The 19,841-nt window shown below is 46.7% G+C and overlaps 1 protein-coding gene across 2 annotated transcripts in view; it reads right to left on the bottom strand.

Moving 5' to 3' along the window:
* NSMAF (neutral sphingomyelinase activation associated factor) overlaps positions 1-19,841 on the bottom strand; it is a 2,198,666-nt gene that overhangs the window by 309,672 nt on the left and 1,869,153 nt on the right. For both annotated transcript variants that reach the window (XM_069621092.1, XM_069621093.1), the window contains one exon: positions 13,581-13,731. In XM_069621092.1, coding sequence (XP_069477193.1) covers positions 13,581-13,731 — 151 coding nt within the window. The remainder of the gene's footprint in view (positions 1-13,580; positions 13,732-19,841) is intronic.

Consider the following 19,841-nt stretch of genomic DNA (forward strand, 5'->3'; position numbering starts at 1 on the left):
CCGACACCTGACACACCCCTTTCCATGCTCCACTCTGTTATCTCTGATACTCTCGATGCACTTGCCCCTGTCATGAGGATCTGCATGAATCCTAAAGTCAAGTGCAACTCCTGGTACAACTCAGATCTCGTCACACTTAAATGCAAGAGTAGGGTGGCGTAGAGGAAATGGTTGGCATCTTGTACATCCTCTGACAAACTGGCCTGCCGCCTGCTCCAAAGGCAATACCGACATCCTGTCCTCACTAGGAAGAGAGCTCACATACAAGCATGTGTTTCTGCAGCATCTAACAACTCAGCCAAACTCTTTAAAATCTGCAAGGAGCTGGCCAATTCTGCTGAAGTCTCTACCTCTCTTGTACCTTCCCAGGTCCTCTGTACAGCCCTGGCTTCTCACTTCATCTCTAAAACCCAGGACATCCTGTGCACCCGCTAAGCTTCTCCCTGCAGTCTCTCCTCTTCCTCCGGCCCCCCTGCGGCCACCCCCTCCCTTCTATGCCTTTCCTCTCTTCGCCCCTGACAAGGTTTCTAGACAAGTTTGATCTATGAAAACCTCATCAAAACAGGTTCTTCCCTGTTCTTCCAAAACCATCAAGGACCACATTGACACACTTGCTCCAGCCTTGGCTGACTTCTGCAACCACTCTCTCGCCTCTGGAACCTTCCCCTCCCCTCTGAAGCACTCTTGTGCACCCTCTTCTCAAGAAACCCTCAGCTGACCCCACCCTACCGGCTAATTAACACCTGATCTCCATCACTCCTTTCCTGGGAAAACTCCTGGAAAAGCTGGCCATCTCCCAGCTTAATCTTCACACTGAATCTGTTGGTCGTCTCCATGACCATCAGTCGGGCTTCAGAGCAGCCAGAAGCACGGAAACTGCTCTCCTGAACATCCGTTAAGACCTGCTCTCTAACCTCGACTCTAATCTCCCCTCTGTCCTCATCCTACTCGATTTCTCCTCTGCCTTTGATATGGTCAACCATGCCATCCTGCTCAACCGGCTCCGTGATAACCTGGGTATCACTGATAAGGCTCTGGCCTGGCTGACTTCTTTCCTCTCTGACCGACCCTCCCAGGTCCAACTTGGGTCCTTCCGCTCCTCTATCTCTCCACCTGCAGTGTTCCCCAGGGGTCTAACCTTTCTCCCTGGTTGTTCAACCAATACCTGGCACCTCTCGCCCACCGCATTGCTGCTCTCTGCTCCAACTTCCAGTGCTATGCGGACACCCAGCTCACTTTCAGGCTTCCTTTTGCCGCCTCTTCTTCTCTCATCCCGGATTGTCTGTCTGCAATCCAAGAGTAGTGCGCCGCCAATGATCACTGCCTGAATGCCAGCAAGACGGATCCTCCTCACCGGCACACCTGCACCCCTCTTTCCCCTCACTCTCTGGCCGGCCTCCCTTGGCCCTCTTCCTGCTCCCACCTGTGAGGCTAAGAACCTCTGGGTTGTCTTCGACTCTACACTCTCCGTCCCGCCTCACATCTCCGACGTCTCTAAGGAGTCAAACTACCAACTGCACCTCCTTAGAGGTATTCTTCCTTTCCTCTCCTTCCCCCAGAAGCTCACTGTCTCTAGAGTTCTGGTTCCCTCTAGGCTTGACTACTATAACAGCCTCTTTTTAAATCTGCCCGCCTCTACTTTCGGTCCTCTTCAACTCATCCGGAACAAGCCTGCAAGACTTGTCCTTCGCCTCAAGTCCCGGGATCGTATCTCTCCAGCACTGAAATCTCTCCATTGGCTCCCAGTGGCTGCAAGGATCAAGTTCAAGACCCTTTGCATTGTCCACAAGGCTTCTGGGGCTTGGGACCAAAATATCTCCAGCTTTCTCTTCTGAAACATCTTCCTACTCAAGCTCTTTGCTCCTCCAACTCCAACTCCTGGCGGGTCAGTCGCTTTTCCAAGCAACGAGCTTGGGGCAGATCTCTCTCTTCGACTGGCACCTCCCTCTGGAACAGCCTCCCTGCCTCTCTGAAACATTAGTAGAACCATCTCCAGTACCGGAAGCAGCTCAAGACATTCCTCTTTGCTTCTGCCTTCTCTCTTCCTCTTCCCTGCTGATCTATCTGATACTGCACTGGTTACCTGGCTACCCTCTGAATCACAGGCCCAGGTCCCTGCCCTCCCAGTTGCACACCTGCACTGCCTCCTGGCAACCCTGCTCTTGGGGCTGTATCTGCAATCCTACAGTCCCCCTACCAGCACTAACACTGCTATCTGCACTTAACACCTGCATTGCCACCTGCTGCCTGCACTTCTTGTTTTTGTTGTTTTTTTCCTGATGTTTCGATCCTATGTCCAGCACTTGCTCCTCCTCCACTTCCCCCGACACTTTCCTCTCCCCTGCACTTGCGCAATCTCAATGCCACTGGGCCTAGTAAGATCATTGTCTTGTCCCCCTTGTTCCTCTCCCCTGCATCGTCGCGCCTTGAAACATGTGTGTATAGGCGCGCTTTAAATAAAATATATCATAAACTGATGGATCTCTTCCAGCAGGAGAAGTTCCAGAGGCAAGGGTTGGTGACAATGGGCGTGGTCTGGAAGGCCAGAGGCAAAATTCAAAAGGAAGACAGTATCCCTGCTGGACGACCTATAAAGCCCAGGCATCCGAGGTGGAATTCCTCCATTCCTCACCAAACAGAAATATTCTGCCTCCTACAAAGACAGAGGATAAATGGCAGAAGTTCTCTTTATAGAGGCTTGGCACCGAGGGCTGCGGAGGACATCGCTTAGGGTGAAGCACCTCCTCTCAGTGCACCGCGGCTCCTACCTCTGTAGGTACGACGTTATCCTTGACTACCAGAGGGTACTTGGCCTCTCCCTCTGTAGGCAAAATTGCCTACGGGGACAAACAAAACTACCCACTGAACTGCACCGCAAGCCCCAGCAACTTGGCGTTCGTCTCAGAGGCTTGGCATTTCTGGAGCAACTTGTCAGTCTTGGTGCCAAACAAGTTCATACCATCAAAGGGCATGTCCTTGGGCGTCAGTTGCCTGACTTTCTCAGACATGAAAAACACAAGACAGTCTTGGTGGACATCATCCTGGCCACACAGTCCCTATGTGCAGGCCAGACTACAAAGTCTGTCGGGAGGCTTCTTTGCCCTCCCTTTTGGGAGGTGTTCAGCCACCTCAGCCATCACTGAGCAAAGACCATATGAAAATGTTGCCATGGCACAAGAGGCGCTGGCGCACCAGAAACCTAGACTCACAACTTTTTGCTCTACCCATCTGAAAATGAGGCGATCTTGAGGTTCACCATGGAGGCCTGTACCACCAAACTGTCTGGGGAAGTGCGGGCAGAAAAAAAGAAGCGATCCGAAAGGGCCAGCCTGTGCTTCCTGGCTAGGTGGCGGTCCACTGTGAGGACTAATGCCAGTTTGGGCCACAGTTCAATCACAGGCCCCTCCACTGCCTGACTGAAAGGCAGCAAAGTCTCCTTTTTTTCGGACCTTCGTCCAATATCACGATCAGATAATTTTTCACCTTGGGCCGTGAGGGGGCCTGACAGCTTTAAGGTGTCGACCACCTTTGCCATCAGGTGGTGGAAAACTGCCTCTGGCTTGCCCGGGGTGGCAACAGGGATCATGTCAACAAATGGCAAGGTTTTCAGGCCACTTGCCTCCTTCAAGACGGCTGCCAGGTTCAAAACGTTCCCCTGTTCCCCCCATCAAACTCCTCTGTGAAGTCTCTCAGTTTCCGAGGGTGGAAGGGTAACAGACATATATACGGGACCTGATACGGTCGGCCAATTGATTACCTAACCCATAAACAATGTATACCTGTCCATACTGTTCGCCCAAACCCGTCTCAGCTGAAGTTGTAGAAATGTATCTTTTGTTTGTGATGCCGCTGTGTAATAAAACCCCATTATGAGCCTGTAATGAGTTGAGAGTGCATTGGAATCTTCAGACGTCCGTGTGCAGAGCCCTGCTTTTTGAAATGTGTTATTAAAGCAGTAATTTTGTCACATTTCTGGACTCCTCTGTTACTTGGGCGTGGGGATTTCCCCTGAGCTCGACCTCTGGCTTTTTTACTTTGCTTTATGGTCAAAACCAAAGAGTCAACAAACTTACCATGTTTGGTTAAAGAACACATATGGTTTGTGTGAAAAAGTCCCTTGCCAGATTGAGGATTCTTAATGGGGTGACCAAAGTGGCTGGGTAGCTCTCTAAGCAAGGATGACGTGCCTGCATTTGGCATATGAAGGATCCCCTGGTCACCCACACTTAGCACCCATCATAAGGCAAGAGACAGTCACATGGAACACATTGGGGCCACTGGGCTTTTAAGGGCAACACAGGTCCGGGGTGCCACAAAAACGCAAGCTTGATAACACCACATCTCCTGAAACCCAGTCTAGCATCTAACAGTCATTCATTGCTGTCCAAGCGACTAGTTTGGCCCCTTTAAAGGCAGCAAGGCTCAGAAGAGAAGAGAAATACCATAGTGAGGGGTTCAACTGCATTCAATATGGCAGATGAATATATGATTAGTCTCCATAGAAACTTCTATGAATCATATGCAATTCACTTCATACAGCGGATGGAAACACTGAAGCAAGGGATTCAATTCTTCATAAGGTAGGAAGCAAACGCCTGGCTAAACATAACACAGGCCTCTCTGGAACATACTATAACCATACACCGCCCAAGGAAACCATTTTAGCGAGGAGCTCAATTTCCCTCTCAATCAGAGATGAAAACCTGACTAGACCTAATAAAAACCCTGCATGTCTTTCAAACACTTGCACTACAATTTATACTAACAATTAGACCATAGGAGATAGAAAGTTACTTGTAGTTGCCTTACCAGCATCACCATTCCCTCTGAAAGCAGATAAAAGCTTCCCAATATCAGTAGGCTGAGGGGAAAGGTTTGAAGACAGCCTCAGGATTCTGCATGTACACTACCAAAGGTCCCAGTGAATTCTAAAATGGCAGACAACCCCTTTGAAAACCTGGTCCACCCTCCCAGTACCTCACTAAGAAAAGGTAAACCAACTGGACCCAACACATCGCAACCAGTTCTGCAACATTGGTGGCAGTACCAATAAACATTTGCAAATGGGTGGTCCCTGTTTGCAAAGCAGCAGGTGGGTTAAAAAACAGTGCTGTGTAAGGTTGTTTGAGGAAAATGCCAACAGTTGGCATTAATTCAAAACCTTCCACCCATTTCATTTTTTGGGTTTTAGTTTGCCGTGCAGGCATAGATAGCTACAACATATTTGTGCCAGTAATGGTCAATTTAAATCACGCATAAAATGCTGCTACAACCCATCTTCATGCATGTCATTTAAAGTGGTTGTTATTGGCATAGAAGATCGGAATGCCAGTAATGGATACTTTAAATGACATGCGTAAATCTGCTGACACATAACCTATCTATGCCAGCAGTGTTTGCAAGGGATTAACAGTGTGCAGCCAACCAAATTGTAAGGTTGGCCACTGTAAATCCATTGCAGAGATGATACAAAACACATGCGCGTGTACACACACACACACACACACACAGGTCCACCCTAACACACATATATACAGGCACGCACCGCTACAGACTCACTCAACTAGTCTTGCATGCACACACAGCATTGCATTCAAACACAGATGCAAGTATACATACAACACAATCCAAAAACTCACATACTGGAAATATTTGGCGTTTGCACACTCTGGAAGGACTTGAGTCCCTGGGGCGTGCCGGCATTGCACGTTCAGAAAAGCCAATATCATTACCAAAGCAACCCTGTGAGTGGTGCACACATTGGAACGGCACTCAGTTTTCTTTTTTTTAATATCATTAGGGTTGGTGCTCAGTCACCAACCCTGATGACATTTATAAACAAAAAAATATGGAGAGTTGCACTACGCTGCACATATCGGTGCACCACTCACAGGATTTCGTATTTTTTTTTTTTAATTATCAAGGGTGGCCCTCAGTCAGCGCCAGTGCAAACTGAGCGCCAGCCCTACAGGAGGCATGGGATGGTGCACCATGCATCAGGGCCGACCCCGCTGACTCCCCTGTTATGTCCCTGATGGAGGAGATTGATTTGTCTCTAGGATGCTACAACCTTGATTAAGTCAGGCAAGAGTCACCCAGATAGCCATTGGTGCGTTCTTTAAAAAAATCCACACAATGCTGCACCATGAGGTATTTTGAAAGTTCAAGTGCCTGTTGGAAGATGGTATACCTTACAACAATGTCACATTCTCAGCATCTGACACAATATACAAAGGAACCAGAAGGATTAAAAGAGTATTTGCAAAGCATGACACAGAATTTGATTTTGTGTCTTTGCAGTCAGCTCTCTTCCTCGCATCCCAGCTCCACTCCAGCTTCGAGTCTGCTTTCTACCTTTGCTAAACCCTCGTGGGAGGACCCATAAGTACTGCTGTGAACCGTGGAGTGGCCGCAGAGCTTGTCGCTGAGGTTGGAGGAGTCTTTGCAGTCCTTGTCAGGCCGGCAGGACTGCTAGACATGTCTCCAACCGTGACTTCCCCACTTGAAAACCCAGAGAACTCACACATCGAAGGGGAGGGCGACAAACAGCGCCTACGTAGCTCCAAACTACAACTGGATATGAAAGAACTACCAGCGGGACAGCAAGCCGCCAGAAACCGACTTCAGTCGGCGCCATCAAGGCTCTGCGAAAACCGGCAGCTACAAAATGGAGAAGCTTCCTGATTAACACAGCCACGTACCAAACTACAAACTACGGCCCAGATAAATGGTAGCTCGGCAGCCACGAACTGCCAAGTTGAAAATCAGCTGAAGCCCCCACAATGCGTGGAAGAAGAGGAGGAAATTCCTGCATTAAGCGATTGCCAGCGAAATGTAGCAGAGGGAAAACCTTCTCTATCGGCAGCCGGAGGGCCGTCGAGACGGAGCAATCCCGCGACCAGATCAGCTGAGGCATTCGCAATCCTCGAGGATGCGCTTGGTTCAGAACCAACTGCCCACTCAACTAACCCAGCAAAGATACCTCAGACTTCAGAGACTCAGCCTGTTTAGCGAGGCGCGGGTCTCCGCTCCGAATGCCCCTCCCGGCTGCCCTAGAAGCCGCAAGTCCATTCCGCGGGCGCAGCTCCAGTCCGCAGGGAGGGGCCAGCAATTGTAAAGTGGGCCCCAAGGCTTCCAGAAACTGATGCGTTGCCACACCAGACCCACTAACAATACATGAGTCCGAGTCCGAGTCTGGAGAGGGAGTCGAAGAAAACCATAGTGCGGCTAACAAATCTCAAGACATAGCACTGGATGCAGTCAACCTGAAACACTCAAAAAACAAATAACTTAACAGTGGAAAGCAAGGACCCAACAAAGGACATCTACAGAGAAAACCCAACATCAGAAATATTAGCTCCAAGCGCCAGGTGTCAAGTGTCAGGGAGAATAAACTCAGACCACAGGCGACTGACAAAGCACAAAAAATTACAAGCGTCTTCAATTAAACATTTTTTTTAATAAACGGCGCAACAAACTTCAGCGAATCTCTCCTCTAAAAATCAGGGAAAGAGAAATCATGACCACCTTGATGAGCTTTCTGACGCCGAGATTCTTGAAGCCATAAAGGAACCATGGCAGGCCCCAAAATGCGAAAAATAGACGCCCCATTGGTCACTACACAAACTGCAGCCAAACAGCTCACGGACATCCCATTGCTTGAGGCGGTGAGAACCATGCCTCCCCAAAAAATAGTAAAAACAGCTCATCTGTGATGACAAATTCACCAAATGCGACCACAGAAGAGACCTTAACCAGTAAAACCACGAGTCCGCAAGATTTACAATTGAAAAAGACTGAACCAAATTTTAAGCCAACTGAGGCATTACCTGTGCAGGAATCACCACCCTGTGATCTTCAGCCGGTTAAAAACATAAGCGATGAAACTTTGGACCCAAAGCCCGACTCTATGGGCGCAACTTTGAGCAGCAATGAATATCTACAGCCGGCGGAAGAAACACACAAGCGGAGAGAAATCGCGACGCCACAGAGATAAAGGAGGGAAAGAACCCTAGAGGAAACCGTACGGCAATCACGCAAGAAGAGCACAACTTACACATAACACTACTAACCTACGAGGGCGAGCACTCAGGGTTCCTCCCTAAACTCATCAGAGAGGCATCAGAGTCATGGAGATCAATGGACATCAATGACAAAGGAGACCCCGACAAAGAAACCCGACATGACTACAATAATGTCTGCAATCACCATAGCGCTGGCCCCTTTCTGTAAACTCTACGAGGCCATTAATGCAAGTTGAAAAGACCACGTGACGATGATAGCCATGATGCACACTAAACTAATATACCTAGAAGGGTATATAGCAGCAACAGAAGAAAAAAAATCTACTGACAACAAAGTGAACATTTCTGGACAAACTGTGATATGCGAATTAGCGAGTCCAACCAAAATCACTAAATCCAACACAACCAAAGAGCCGTTAAAAACGGTGCGGCAGATCTCACAATCCACGCAAACGGAGCACATTAAATCCAAGTCAGCGCCCCGCAAGGACCAGAATGGAAGCAACTTTAGCATATTCAATCCCCTCCAAAACAACGATGGTGCCAAGTTTAACTTACCCAAGGTCGTCTTCTTCAAAGCAAGCTCTCCTAAGAAATGCACCACAATGGCGAGAAATCAGAGGGAAGGAGCCTCCCTCCGCAAGAGTTCTACACCAGAAAACACTGAAAGGCCATCGGAAAAGGGCAATAGGGAAACAAACAAACCGGAAAGGACAAACAAAGAAGTGCTGTTCAAATAATCCAAGAGGACAGAGGAGCCTTTGTGCTCAACAACAGAAACCATCACAGAACCACCTTCTGAAACAGAAAAAGAAAAGAAAAAAAAAAAAGAAAGACGGCCCAAACTAGACATGACACAAATGCGGCCATTATAGAGAAAGGTCAGCGAAAACTACCCCAGAACAATTAACCATTTTCTAGCAGATCAAACCACTATGAACTATTCGCAGTATTCACACAGCGACCTGGAAGAAGAAATCGATTACCCTCAAAGAGAAAAAGCAACAACAGTCAAACTAAAACCGATGCCAAAAAAAGAAGGCAGTAGAAAAAAAACTCTACTCTTAAAGAGAAAAAGGCAGAATTGCAATAAAATTTGTCAAAGCACTTGAGCAGACATTTAGTCAAAGAAAAGCAGCGAAATCAGTCATGCTCTCTGACAAATCCAAGGAGAAGGTGAGCACAGAACCCGAAGGAAGGGAACAAAGAGTATGCAATTATAAAGACAAAACAACAGGCACATCGGCCAATCGCGCCCATTCACAAACCAATCATCGAAGAGAGGCCGAGACGCCCGAGAAAGAACAAAATCAGAGGAGAAATACAGCAAAGGATCAAGTAACCCCACATAAATCGAGCAAGAAAGAGCCAATCTGCGAAATTTTAACCCTGAAATTAGAACAATCCCACAAAAACTACGAGAAGATGGTGCTTAATAGGAGGACGGTAAGAAACATTTTCAGAAACATCACCACACTGAAACGCCTGAGAGCAGAGGACTATGCGCGGGTGGAACCGTATCACAGAGGGTCGATTGCAAAGGCCTATATCCACATAAAGTTGGCCGCCATGCCTTATTCTATCAACAAGGCTTTAGAAGAGCTTTTACAACGTGGCTTTCATTTGTCAATAATAGCCAACACTAGCCCCAAATCAGACAGAAGGGACTGTGGGTCAATGAATATACCAAGCAATAAACCAACTTGCTACAAGATTATCCCGATACAGGGCCAAGCCCTCAGATAGAAGCATTAAAGAAACCAGAAATTCGTCAGAGCCAAGGACGCAAAGGAACAATGGAATGAGGAACAGAAACGATTCACCACAGGGGCCCACTACCACTCCCAGGAACACGGGTCAGAGCTCTAAATACAGGGAAGAGGGCGCCAGCTACGCCAACAATCCTCAAATCATGAGAAAATCTAGCTGTACCAGCCATAAACCTACAAAGGTCGGCCAAAACAGAAACAGCCCTCTCTCCTATGAAACAACTATGGGGGCATGGCTACCCAAAACATTATCAGCCTATGGCAAGAAATATCAATCCGCAACCCATGGCAAAGAGGTCAGAGTGACTGGAAGGCAGAAGGATTACACACAGTCATTCACCACTGTGCGGATGGTTTCATGGAATATGCGGGGCTACCAACATCTACTGAAAAAGAGCGATGTGAATTTAGGCAACTTTGACATCTTAGCCCTACAGGAAACGTGGTTAATGGAAAAACCTCATCTTGATGGTTTTTCCATCGAATTCTCACCTGAAAAAAAAAGCACTTTGGGCCGTCCATCGGCTGGGATTCTTTTGGCGGTTCGATCAGGAAGAAGAGTCAGCATTCACTGTCGGCATCCATAAACCATCTGGCAGTATTGACTAATTGGACCACGTTTGACCAGGACACAAAGGCAACGAAAGAGCTATTGGTTGCAATAGTCTCTGTGTACTGAAACCCCCAAAACATCTCTGACGACGAATTTCTTAAAACCATCGAAAAAATACTGGACCATCTAGTCATTGAACTAAAAGTGGGGCATATTATAAAATATGTGGTGACCGAAATGCCAGATGTCCTCCCAGTGTGGCCACACAGCAACAACCTAAAACCTCATCTGAAAAAAGAGGTGTGAGATGGTCAGAGCTAATGGCGTCACGTGGCTGCTACAATTTCGATAAGGCATTCCCAAAATCCAAACGAAAGAGACACCTTCAGTGCCACAATCGACCATATCTTCGCATCTGACAATTTGCTAAAACTGGCAAGGTCTTTCAAAATCATCAAGACAGCAGCAAGTGACCACAATCTCCGGAGAGCCACATGGGAAATGCCTAATCGTGCGTCCGACTATTGTGAATCGCAAATTGAGCCTAATGCTCAAGGAAACCGCCTCAAACTGACAGCAGAGAGAATAAAAACTCTAAATCTCAACTACCAAAAAAAAATGCAGAGCAATGGATCGAAGATAGTAGTTATCCCAGACTACCAGCCACTACTGAGACCATACAAGATCAAGACGAAAAAAACAACCCACTAGAACCGACTCCCAACACCCACCAATATGACACGATAGTAGTCGCAAAAAGAGCCTTGGTAAGACGCCTAAAAAGAAAAGCAAAAAAAAAACAACTCTCCAACAGCTTTAAGGAAAGCAAGCAAAGAAGCAAAATCTTATAAAGCATGGCTGAGAAATCATCGGATCTTGATGTATCAAAAAGACTCGGAAGAGATGTTAAAAAAATTGGGGAGTAAAAATACAGGTGAATTCTGGTCCCTCATCAAAACTTCAAGGGTGCACCGAGCACCGTTGCAAGCAAATTGCGTGAATGAAGAAACCTGGACTGTGCACTTCTCAGCCCTTTTCCAAGGCCCAGATAGGCAGCTGCAAACTGCAGTCCAAGAAAGTAACGCTCCATGGTGCAATCTTTCAAACAAAGAGGTCATTAAATCCATCATACGGAAACTAAAAGCCTCACGCGCAACAGGGCCGGACGGAGTGACAAATATGGACCTTAAAACCTTCCCAGATGAGTGGGCTCCCTTCATCAGCAAGGTATTCAAAACCTGTGCCAACGCAAAAACAGTGCCGAGTTCATGGACCTCATCCGTGGTGGTCTCAATTTTTAAAAAGGGAGACAGAGCAGATCCATCTAATTACAGACCGATCGTGCTTTTAGACTGCATAGAGAAAGTCTTTGGAATGCTACTACTGCACGAATTCCAAGCATGGGCAAAGTCAGCCCCGCTGCAAGACCCTTTTCAAGTTGGCTTCCAGAAGAACTCGGGGGCCTCAATCAACATCATGATGCTCAGCCTATTGAAAAGCAAAGCACTAGAAGGGACTTCAAAAACTTATTTAGCTTTCATAGACCTCACCCAGGCTTTTGACAAGGTGGAAAGACAGCTGCTCTGGGATAAACTTTCGGCCGCATACTGCCCAAAAAACATCATGGACCCAATAAAAGCACTATACTTTAAAACATCGATGCAAGTAAAGCTAAACGGAAACGGCACCTTATCGGAAAATATCCCAACAAAAAGGGGGGTAAAGCATGGATGCCCCCTGGCTCCGGCACTGTTCACTGCCTTCATTGGAGACTATAAGGAATCAACGGAAGCCGTGATGGCATTTCCACCTAAAGTTGGGGGAACCCAAGTCCCAAGAATCCGCTACGTGGATGACATCACGGTGATCGACCAGACCCCAATCGGCACATGCCAATTAACAAACTTATCAGAGTACATCAATAAAAACAAGCAGCAAATTAACACAGGAAAAACGAAGATAATGATCATGGGTAAAAAGAACAAGTGTGCCCCCAGAGCTTTGTGGCACTTGGAAAACACGCTGATCTAAACAGTCCCAAACTTCAAATACCTGGGGGTCATGCTTGACAATACCAGACAATAAACCAGTATGCAAAGCTTCATCTGGTCCAAAGCACACACTATGACCACAAAAGCGAGAATGTTGAACAATAAATTTGGGTGCTTTTCGCTGATACCAGTACTAAAATACTACAAAACAAAAGTCATCCCATGTCTGACATATGGCGCAGAGGCAATGCCCATGCCGGACAAAACCTGACTAAAGATCGAAGGCTTTCTTGGGAGATCACTGCTCTCGGTCCCCAAATCAACCTCACTATCTGCAATTAGGAGAGAAATGGGGCTGATCTCCCTAAAAACAATAGTGGAAAACAACAGCATGTCTTTGTACAGAGAAATCCTTCTTCCAGAGTCACCAACTTAGTACAACCTGATGGCCACTGAAATTAAAACAGGCGGCTCAAAAATGTTAACATCATGGGCTACAAAAAAAAGAGGAGCAACTAAAATCAATCGCTTTTTCACATGAAGACTTGTTTTCAAACCTGCTTAAAATAAAAAATAAATTAGAGGAACTGGACTGGATCACCACATTAGAGATGGCTGAAAGAACTAACTCCTGAGCCACCTGTCACCTGTGCAAAGGAAATTCAAGGATCCAGAGGAAATATACAAAATATGTCCTAGCAAACCCTTGAGACAGCTTTTTATAAAAGCGAGGCTACACATTAGAGGCACTAGTGCAACACATACGTGCAGGCTGTGCAAAGACGCAGAGGCTGTGGAATCAGTCCGACACCTACTCACATCATGCTCAGCATTACAAAACATGAGACAAACTTATCTGTCAACTGTCCTGGAACCATCCTCACTTCGCGAGGAGGAGACATGTTGGCCACGCCTAATAAAGCGGGCAAAAAACTTCATGGACAATTGCTGCGGTAAAAATCCTACAACATGCTTTTACGTTGATAGCGCAAAGAGAAGAACAATGAAAAAGCAACCATAACGAAAAAAAAAGTGCAAACAGATGGTCAATGTATGTAAAGACGAGAGTAATCTTCGCTTTTGTTTAATCCAAATAGTTTTTGGCACATACAAAAAAAATATACGATTAAAATGCTCACAGAATTTAACTTATCTTGTTACATCATATTAGGGCAGTGAAGAAACAACATTTGAACAGGTTTCAGGAGTCGAAATAGTAAAACCAGGAGAAAATTACTCATACCGGGACTGAATGCTGTTTCATATACTATCCCAGAGTGACATCGAAGTTGATGCAACATTTTGCATGAAGGGATGTCCCATATATAGATACTGCCTTCTTTAGTCCCCGATACCAACAGTGAAGCTCCACAGTTCAAGTTCATGGAATTAACCTGAAAAAAACATACTGTTATTTCTGTGTTGCAATCAGAGTGGCATTTAAAACATGGAAAAGCTTATTTTATTTTTCCATCAATTGTATCCTGACGTAGGGGAACATTTGCTTCAATATTCCATTATAACAAGCCCAAAAGCAATTAGCCTCTTCTTGGTGGCAGGGTGCTGAAGAACAAATTGCTTACCTCTCTGTAATTTTCTTTCTGATGGATGGTCCTCCAACCTTTCTGCCACAAGGGGGTGCAGCACAGCTCTGCCTGACACCTCCATGCGCCCCCTTGCTAGGCAGGATGTTCGGGACAGTATATATTGAGGAGTCACACCCCGTGATGTCAGTTACACCTTTTTTCCCTTACAACCTTGAAGTTGAGCGACCGTAGAACCGATGGTGAACTAGCTATCCCCCACGAAGAGCAGGTAGGGAGGGCGATGAATCCATATGAGAAACATCTATCAGAAAGAATATTACAGAGAGGTAAGTCAATTGTTCTTCTAATGGATTCCTTTTTCCCACGGATTCCTCATCTATGATATACTCCCAAAGCCATATGTAAATCTGGAAGAGGGAGGAAGCAAGGATACTATCTAGACTAGACCAGAAAACTCTGGAAGACTGCCCTAGCAAAGCAGGCCTCCTGTCCCGCAAGGGAATTCAAGCAGGAATGCTTAGCAAAGGCTTGCAGAGATGCCCACTTCGGAGCCTAGCAGATGTCCAGGACAGGGACTCCCCTCTGCATGGCAGAGGTGGCAGCCACTCCTCTGGTAGAATGCACCCCGAGACCCTGAGCGACATCCTTCCCAGCCAGATCACAGCAGTCCAAGATGCAAAGAATGATCGACCTTGACAAGAGTCTGTTTTGTCACAGAGCTGCCAGCACAAGCCCCTATGTAACCCACGAAAATCTGGTCATCCTCTCTAGTACAAGAGCCGTAGAATTTAAGGGCCAGCACTGGGTCCAGCTGATGGAATTGTTCCTCTGCTTTCGAAGGGCGAGGTGGAGGAAAAAACAGAGGAAGATGGATCTTCTGAGAGAGATGGAAATCCGAGACCACTTTCGGAAGAAAGGAGGCCTTGCTCTCAAAGTCACCTTCTCTTTTGAAAAAAACAAATAGGGAGATAAAACAGAACGCCTAAAGCTCACTCACCTGTCTCGCGGAAGTGATGGCAACCAGGAAATACATCTTAAGGCTGGGTAATCTAATAGAATAGGAATGGAGGGGCTCAAATAAAGCGCCCATATGAAACGTCTAAGCTAAGTCCAAATCCACACAGGAACCAGAAACAGGCAGGGAGGAAACTGGTTACACAAGCCTCGCAAGAGCTACATTACAGTGGGGATTGTGAAGAACGAGTCCTGATCCAGCAACCTCGAATATGGATTTCGCGGCAAGGTGTCTATTTACATTGCCAATCTGCAGGCCGTGTTGGGTCAAGGATATGTGAGGGGTCAGTTATGCGAGGTGGACAACTGCTTGTAGTTTTATCACAATTAAACATTTTATTAAAGAAAAAGGGTTCAAACAAGTCCTCGCTAATCCTACGCTCTCAGGGAATTCTCTACCTATTCGAACAGCTAAGGGAATAATTCCTAGCATATACAAACTAGCCCTCACACTAAACAACAAAAAATCAAAATAATTAATAAACAACATAAAAAAAGTAAACAATTAACCAGTATCTGGATGACCTTCACCTGTCCTGGGTAAATCCCTCCCCAGTATTGTCCAAAGACAACTTCCACAAATGTTCCAAAAATAAAGTAAAATCTTGAACCAGTTCTTGTAAATTCCAAATAAAACAAAAGTTTATCAAACAAAAATCCACTGGTAGCAGTGCTTCAGATTTCAGTAGAAAAAATCCACGTTCAATTCCAGCCAAGAAAATAGCACCAATGGTAATCCTGGAGACATCCTCTTTCCAAGATTGTTTTGCCACAGTTCGAAATAATAGATTAACAACTTCTCCTTCTGTAACTCCACAAGTGGTTATGACCCCTGCAGTGTATTTGGTATAATTGTCAGGATGCTTCTTCTTGGGTTGTTGCTTTCCTCTTGACAACCACCCTTCTACTACTGTTACCATGGGAACATCCTCCTTTGTTCCACAGTATGCCAATACTTGAACCAATTTCAATTTAACATCCACTGACAGTATTATACCCAACTACAGTTTTAGTATTTCTGCTTCTACTTTCTATTTCAGGATGTTTAGGTATTTCTACTTTGTATTTCAGGATGTTTAGGCATTTAAAGACAAGAGACTGTTAGGCAAAGCACTCTTCTTCCCTGTACTCCAGGAAAAGGTCAGCCTCTTTGCCTCTTCACTCTGTTTTACTGCCACAAGTATAACCTGCCTCTGCTTCAAGACTAACTCTCTCAACTTGAGCAGTCTCAGCATTACAGATTATTTGCTCAATCTTCTTACAAGCACCCAGTTTTATTCACCTTCTTGGTTCCAGTAGCTACCCTGAAGCTCTATTGCCTCACTTTCAACTTCGGGTAACAATGTCACACTTGTATTAGAGGACACTGGACTTTGCAAATCAGGTAGATAGATTTAAACAGGGCTTGCTTCACTATATGAAGGGTTTGCCTCTTGGCTTGCGTAATGGTGGTTGATCTCGTTAGTACAACAACTTCTAGGTTTAAAGAATACTTGTTCTTAATGTTACAATGTTCAGTCTTCAAAGATTTAGGCACACGCATCCACTCTAAGGTAGATCTTTAACCTTAAATAACTGCAAGTGCTTGTATTCCCACGTATTATCACAGAGATGCTTTCTAACTCCTGTTGGGAATCACAATTGGCTACACGCGACCTTCCTTTTATGCTGTAAATACTTGTAACAATTGTTAAAGTCAGCGTTAGGGTTTTCAGAATGTTTTAGCAAGTGTTCCCTCTTTAATAGGGACACGTAACCACTCTGGCAACGTTAATAGTTCAACAATGGGAAATTAGATGCTTTTCTTCTTATGCGAGCACTACGACTTTTACTAGAAGTGTGCGTGATACATTTCCATTGTTAGAAATACTTTTCACAATGACAAACAGTTTATACTTGCTTCTACTATTACGCAAGCCACTTTAGAGCTGGTAACAGTTACCAGCAAGGTTTTCGCAGTGAGGCTGAATGCCAAGCTTTACTCACCGGCTCCAGGAACAGTGTAGTTGCAGGCTTCTTCACCTTCCCAACTTCTTCCACTTCTACTACTGCTTTGGGCACACTTGGGACCCACATCCTTCTGCAACACAGTGTCTCAGGTCTGACCACGCCAACTGGAAGTCTCCTTCACTCCTCTGTCCCTCAGCTTGCTTTCTGCTACGGGCCCCGGGCTTCAGCACAGTAATGGCTCTGCTTACAGCCACCAGGCGCACCTGGGTGCACCTGGGAAAATGTTCACTCCCAGCACGTCTTTCTCAGTGCAGCCACGGCAAGACAGGGTTTGTTAACACATGACCCTCGCAGAACTTGCAGGTGAAATCTGCTGTCTCCACTTCATGGCGTCCTTTAGATTATCACACTTCCTTATGAACTGCCTGCCTCATGCTCTTTAACTTCTGCTACTGCTGGCAGCCTCCTAGCTCCTGCTATTTCCTTCTTCCCTCTCCTGCTGCACGCTTTAATGCCTCAAAGGTGGAGCAATTGGTTTCACGTGCAAAGGCTGTTAGGGCTAATTGCCTGCCGTCTACATCTACATGCCTCTTAAGCCCTCTTCTTTGTCTCAGTCCCTATGGGATTTTGGGACATTTAGTTTACTATGTCAAAGTCAGGTTTTTCCACTTCTTTAATTCGGAAAAATGCCATCAAAAGGGAGGCATTACAGGGAAAGTTAAAAAGGGGTTCCTCACAGTCTTCCTGGTCCAAATCCCCTCCACCCCCCCATGTGTTCCTCCCGCAGTGCACCACCCCCAGAGTCGGGATCAGAAAGCGCCTGCCTTTCCCTAGCCACATGAGGAGGGTGCCAGACCAGTTTTCTGGGGAGAATCCAAGATAGCAGAAAATCCAACAAAGGAAATAGTGGACAGGATAAAGAATCCAGATCCCTTTCCCAGCAGCAAACCGAAAATGTAGGCCACCTGCAGGCATAAATGTATTTTGTAGCAGGCCTCTTACCTGAAAGGAGCACATGAAGGTTGTTGACCGACAAGCCCCACTTCTTGTACTTCAGCCTCTCAGTAGCCAAGCATGAACGTTCAGGCTGCTGAGATTGGGGTGGAGGTCCCACCCCTCCGATTGCGAGAGCAGGTCAACTCTGCTCAAAAGGCGCCATAGAGGGCAGATGACCATGCCCAGCAACTCTCAATACAACATTCTCCTGACCAAGTCTGGAACGATCAGGATCAAGGTGGTTCCCAACAGGCGCAACCTCCCGAGAACCAGTGGAATTACAGGGATCAGCGGCAATGCATAAAGGAGGTCTTAAGTTCACTTGACCGTCCGTGCGTCCCCCAAAGCTCCCCGACAAGGAAATAACCTGCAGCAGAAAAACGTTCATTTTTTGTTGACACTTGAAGCAAAGAGATCTACTTTAGAAATCCCCCAAAAGGAGATGATGTCCTCCAGATCTTCCTGGCAGAGATCCCACTGAAGGTACGTCGAAATCCATCTGCTTAAGGCATCTGGCTGACATTCTCTCTTCCAGGCAGATGAGCTGCTGCCAGAGAGACACTTTAGTCCAGAGCTCAGAAACAGTTGCATTGCTTCTCTGCACAGAGGCAAGGACCCCACATCACCTCATTTGTGAGGTAATGCATGGCCACTGTGTTGTTCATCAGGACCAGTTGTGCTTTGGACAGAAGGGAGGAAAGCAACAATGGCCAACCTGATCGCCCTCAGCTCCAGCAAGTTGATGTGTTCCCAAGACTCCGCAGGAGACCACATTCAGATCTGGCAGGTGAGCGTCCCAACAAGTCAGAGATTCATCCGTGACCACCATCACCTGGGGCCAAGGTTGATGAAACAACATGCCTCTCAGGAAGTTTTTCCATAAAGCCCACCATGCAAGATCCTGAACCACCTGGTCGGAGACCTGCACAATATATGACATGTAGTTCTGAAACTGCGATCATTGGCAACGGAGAAACCACTGAAGCGATCTCATGCGCAGCCTCGCCTCCGGCACCACCAGGATACAGGAGGTCATGAATTTCAAAAGGTGCAGGAAAGCTGAGGCCAGGACTTGTCGCAGGAATTGGAGGGCATTGACCACCCGAAAGATCTTCGCCACTCGGTCCTCAGGCAGTAAAGCTCTGCCCAGGCGAGTGTCAAAGACGGCTCCGATAAATCAGAGTGACTGGGATGGCGAAACCTGAGACTTTTTGATATTCAGGGAAAAGCCCAGGCTGTGCAATCGAGTGTATGTGCAGAGTAGATGCTTCAACACTAGATCTGGGAGCAAGCTCGAACTAGCCAATCTGTACAATAGGGTACATGTCCGTTACAAATATGTCAACAACTGCTCTTCGGAGTGAGCTCGGATGAGCTAATCAACCAGGTAGGTAAATACATGAATGCCCTCCCTCCTGAGGCAAACCGTCACCCCTGCTAGTGGTTTGGTGAAAACCCTGGAAGCCGGAGAAAGACTGAACAGCAGGACCTTGAACTGGTAGTGATGTTGGCCCACCACGAACCTCAGGTACTTCCTGTGCTTTAAATGAATCGTCACGTGGAAATAGGCATCCTGAAAGACAAGTGATACCAACCAGTCCTACAGATCGAAGGTTTGCAGGATCTTAGCCAGTGTAAACTTCTTGAACTGTGCCCGTGCCACCTCTCTGGGCACCTATACCATGACATCGCTGGAAGCATCTCCCTGCTTTCTTCCCAGGACACACTGACCACAGTCCTCTTGGGGCATAGGCAGTGGAGGGATGAAATCCCCTGCCTCGAGATGCCGACTGTGCATGGCAAGCCCTAAAGACTTCGCCATTGCCTTAGATGATTGGACCTTTGGAGGGCGTCATAAGCCTTTGCTCCAAAGAGGTTTTGGTCATTGATGGGCATGTCCAACAGCCTGGCCTGAACATCTGCCACAACCCCCAATGTCCTTAGCCAAGGGTGGCATCTGACCACAGTGCTCATGCCATGGATATGCCCACACAGTC

The sequence above is a fragment of the Ambystoma mexicanum genome, chromosome 5q (genome assembly GCF_040938575.1).
Source record: "Ambystoma mexicanum isolate Mex_15411 chromosome 5q, UKY_AmexF1_1, whole genome shotgun sequence".
NCBI lineage: Eukaryota > Metazoa > Chordata > Amphibia > Caudata > Ambystomatidae > Ambystoma > Ambystoma mexicanum.